This window comes from Coturnix japonica, unplaced genomic scaffold (assembly GCF_001577835.2).
Source record: "Coturnix japonica isolate 7356 unplaced genomic scaffold, Coturnix japonica 2.1 chrUnrandom501, whole genome shotgun sequence".
In the NCBI taxonomy this organism is placed as follows: Eukaryota; Metazoa; Chordata; class Aves; order Galliformes; family Phasianidae; genus Coturnix; species Coturnix japonica.
This window is the reverse complement of record NW_015439892.1, coordinates 68185-71349: the sequence shown is the minus strand read 5'-3', so window position 1 is coordinate 71349 and position 3165 is coordinate 68185. Positions and strand designations below refer to the sequence as shown.

At 54.0% G+C, this 3165-nt stretch overlaps 1 protein-coding gene across 1 annotated transcript in view; it reads right to left on the bottom strand.

Moving 5' to 3' along the window:
* TBCB (tubulin folding cofactor B) overlaps positions 1–3165 on the bottom strand; it is a 12271-nt gene that overhangs the window by 6340 nt on the left and 2766 nt on the right. Inside the window, exon 2 of the mRNA XM_032441704.1 lies at positions 144–405. Within this exon, the coding sequence (XP_032297595.1) occupies positions 144–405 (262 nt within the window). The remainder of the gene's footprint in view (positions 1–143; positions 406–3165) is intronic.

The window sequence follows — 3165 nt, the reverse complement described above, 5'->3', positions numbered from 1 at the left end:
TGGGACACTGGGATGGGGTATAGGGACACAGTGGGACACTGGGGTATAGGGACACAGTGGGACACTGGGATGGGGTATAGGGACACAGCGGGGACACAGGGATGGGGTATAGGGACACATTGGGACACAGGGGATGTGAGGACCCCCATTGGGGGACATTGGGGCGCTGTGTGGGGTCAGGAGCTGGATGAGGACAGCAGGGAAGGGGACATGGGGTACGTTGGGGATCATTGGGGTCACATTAGGGACAATGGGACCCACGTGCAGCCCGCAGCCGTCGCTGACGGGGAAGGATCCCAATAGGGCGTCATCGGGTTCGAGACGGGCCAGGAACTCCCCACCAGCACCACGCAGCTCCAGCTCCATCCATGGGGCCGAGACCCCCACCACCAGCTCCAGCTTCCGCTGTGGGGACACACGGGGTGCTATAGGGTCACACAGGGGCCCTATAGGGTCAAGTAAGGGCCTATGGGACCCCACAGAACCCCATGAGGTCCTATAGGGTCCTACAGGGGCCCTATAGGGTCAAGTAAGGGCCTAGAGGACCCCACAGAGCCCCATGAGGTCCCATAGGGTCCTACAGGAGCCCTATAGGGTCAAGTAAGGACCTACGGGACCCCACGGAGCCCCATGAGGTCCTATAGGGTCCTACAGAGCAGCTCCAGCTCCATCCATGGGGCCAAGACCCCCACCACCAGCTCCAGCTTGCGCTGTGGGGACACACGGGGTGCTATAGGGTCACACAGGGGCCCTATAGGGTCAAGTAAGGGCCTATGGGACCCCACAGAGCCCCATGAGGTTCCATAGGGTCCTACAGAGCAGCTCCAGCTCCATCCATGGGGCCGAGACCCCCACCACCAGCTCCAGTTTGCGCTGTGGGGACACACGGGGTGCTATAGGGTCACACAGGGGCCCTACAAGGTCCCACAGAGCCCCATGGGTCCTATAGGGTCCTACAGAGCAGCTCCAGCTCCATCCATGGGGCCGAGACCCCCACCACCAGCTCCAGCTTGCGCTGTGGGGACACATGGGGTGCTATAGGGTCCTACAGGGACCCTATAGGGTCAAGTAAGGGCCTACAGGACCCCACAGAGCCCCACGAGGTCCCATAGGGTCCTACAGAGCAGCTCCAGCTCCATCCATGGGGCTGAGACCCCCACTACCAGCTCCAGCTTCTGCTGTGGGGACACACGGGGTGCTATAGGGTCCTACAAGGGCCCTATAAGGTCAAGTAAGGGCCTAGAGGACCCCACAGAGCCCCACGAGGTCCCATAGGGTCCTACAGAGCAGCTCCAGCTCCATCCATGGGGCTGAGACCCCACCACCAGCTCCAGCTTGCGCTGTGGGGACACATGGCGTGCTATAGGGTCACACAGGGGCCCTACAAGGTCCCACAGAGCCCCATGGGGTCCCATAGGGTCCTACAGAGCAGCTCCAGCTCCATCCATGGGGCTGAGACCCCCACCACCAGCTCCAGCTTGCGCTGTTAAAGCATTAAGTCCCATTAAAACCCACTAAGGCCCCTTTAAGTCCCTTCAGACCTCACTAAGGTCCCTTTAAGGCCCCATTAGATCCCATTAGGCCCCATCAGGTCCCATTAGGCCCCACTAAGGTCCCTTTAAGCCCCCATTAGGTCCCACTAAGTCCCCATTAGATCCCATTAGGTTCCATTAGATCCCATTAGGCCCCATCAGATCCCATTAGATCCCATTAGGGCCCCATTAAGTCCCATTAAAACCCACTAAGGCCCCTTTAAGTCCCTTCAGACCTCACTAAGGTCCCTTTAAGGCCCCATTAAGTCCCATTAGATCCCATTAGCCCCATTAAATCCCATTAGGTCCCATTAGATCCCATTAGCCCCATTAGATCCCATTAGGTCCCATTAGATCCCATTAGCCCCATTAGATCCCATTAGACCCCATTAGGGCCCCATTAAATCCCATTAAAACCCACTAAGGCCCCTTTAAGTCCCTTCAGACCCCACTAAGGTCCCTTTAAGGCCCCATTAGCCCCATTAGATCCCATTAGCCCCCATTAGATCCCATTAAAACCCCATTAGGCCCCATTAGATACCATTAAGCCCCATTAGACCCCCTTAAAACCCCATTAGATCCCCTTAAAACCCCATTAAAACCCCATTAGATCCCATTAGGTCCCATTAAAACCCCATTAGATCCCATTAGGTCCCAATTGGCTCCATTAAAACCCCATTAAAACCCCATTAGATCCCATTAGATCCCATTAAAACCCACTAAGGCCCCTTTAAGCCCCCATTAGGCCCCCATTAAATCCCATTAGCCCCCATTAGGCCCCATTAAAATCCCATTAGATCCCATTAGGCCCCATTAGGTCGCATTAAAACCCCATTAAAGCCACATTAGATCCCACTAGATCCCATTAGCCCCATTAGATCCCATTAAAACCCCTTTAGATCCCATTAGCCCCCATTAAAACCCCATTAGATCCCATTAGCCCCCATTAGATCCCATTAGCCCCCATTAAAACCCCATTAGATCCCATTANCCCCCATTAAAACCCCATTAGATCCCATTAGCCCCCATTAGATCCCATCAGCCCCCATTAGATCCCATTAAAACCCCATTAGATCCCATCAGCCCCCATTAAAACCCCATTAGATCCCATTAGCCCCCATCAGATCCCATTAGGCCCCATTAAAACCCCATTAGATCCCATTAAAATCCCATTAGCCCCCATTAGCCCCCATTAAAACCCCATTAGATCCCACTAGACCCCATTAAGCCCCCATTAGATCCTATTAGGCCCCATTAGGTCCCACTAGAGCCCCCATTAAGCCCCCATTAGGTCCCATTAGTTCCCATTAAGCCCCATTAAGACCCATTAGATCCCATTAGCCCCCATTAGATCCCATTAGACCCCATTAAGCCCCCATTAGGTCCCATTAAAACCCCATTAGGTCCCATTAGATCCCATTAGGTCCCAATTGGCTCCATTAAAACCCCATTAAAACCCCATTAGGCCCCATTAAGCCCCATTAGATCCCATTAGGCCCCATTAGACCCCCTTAAAACCCCATTAGGTCCCATTAGCCCCCATTAAAACCCCATTAGATCCCATTAGCCCCCATTAGATCCCATTAAAACCCCATTAGATCCCATTAGCCCCCATTAGATCCCATTAAAACCC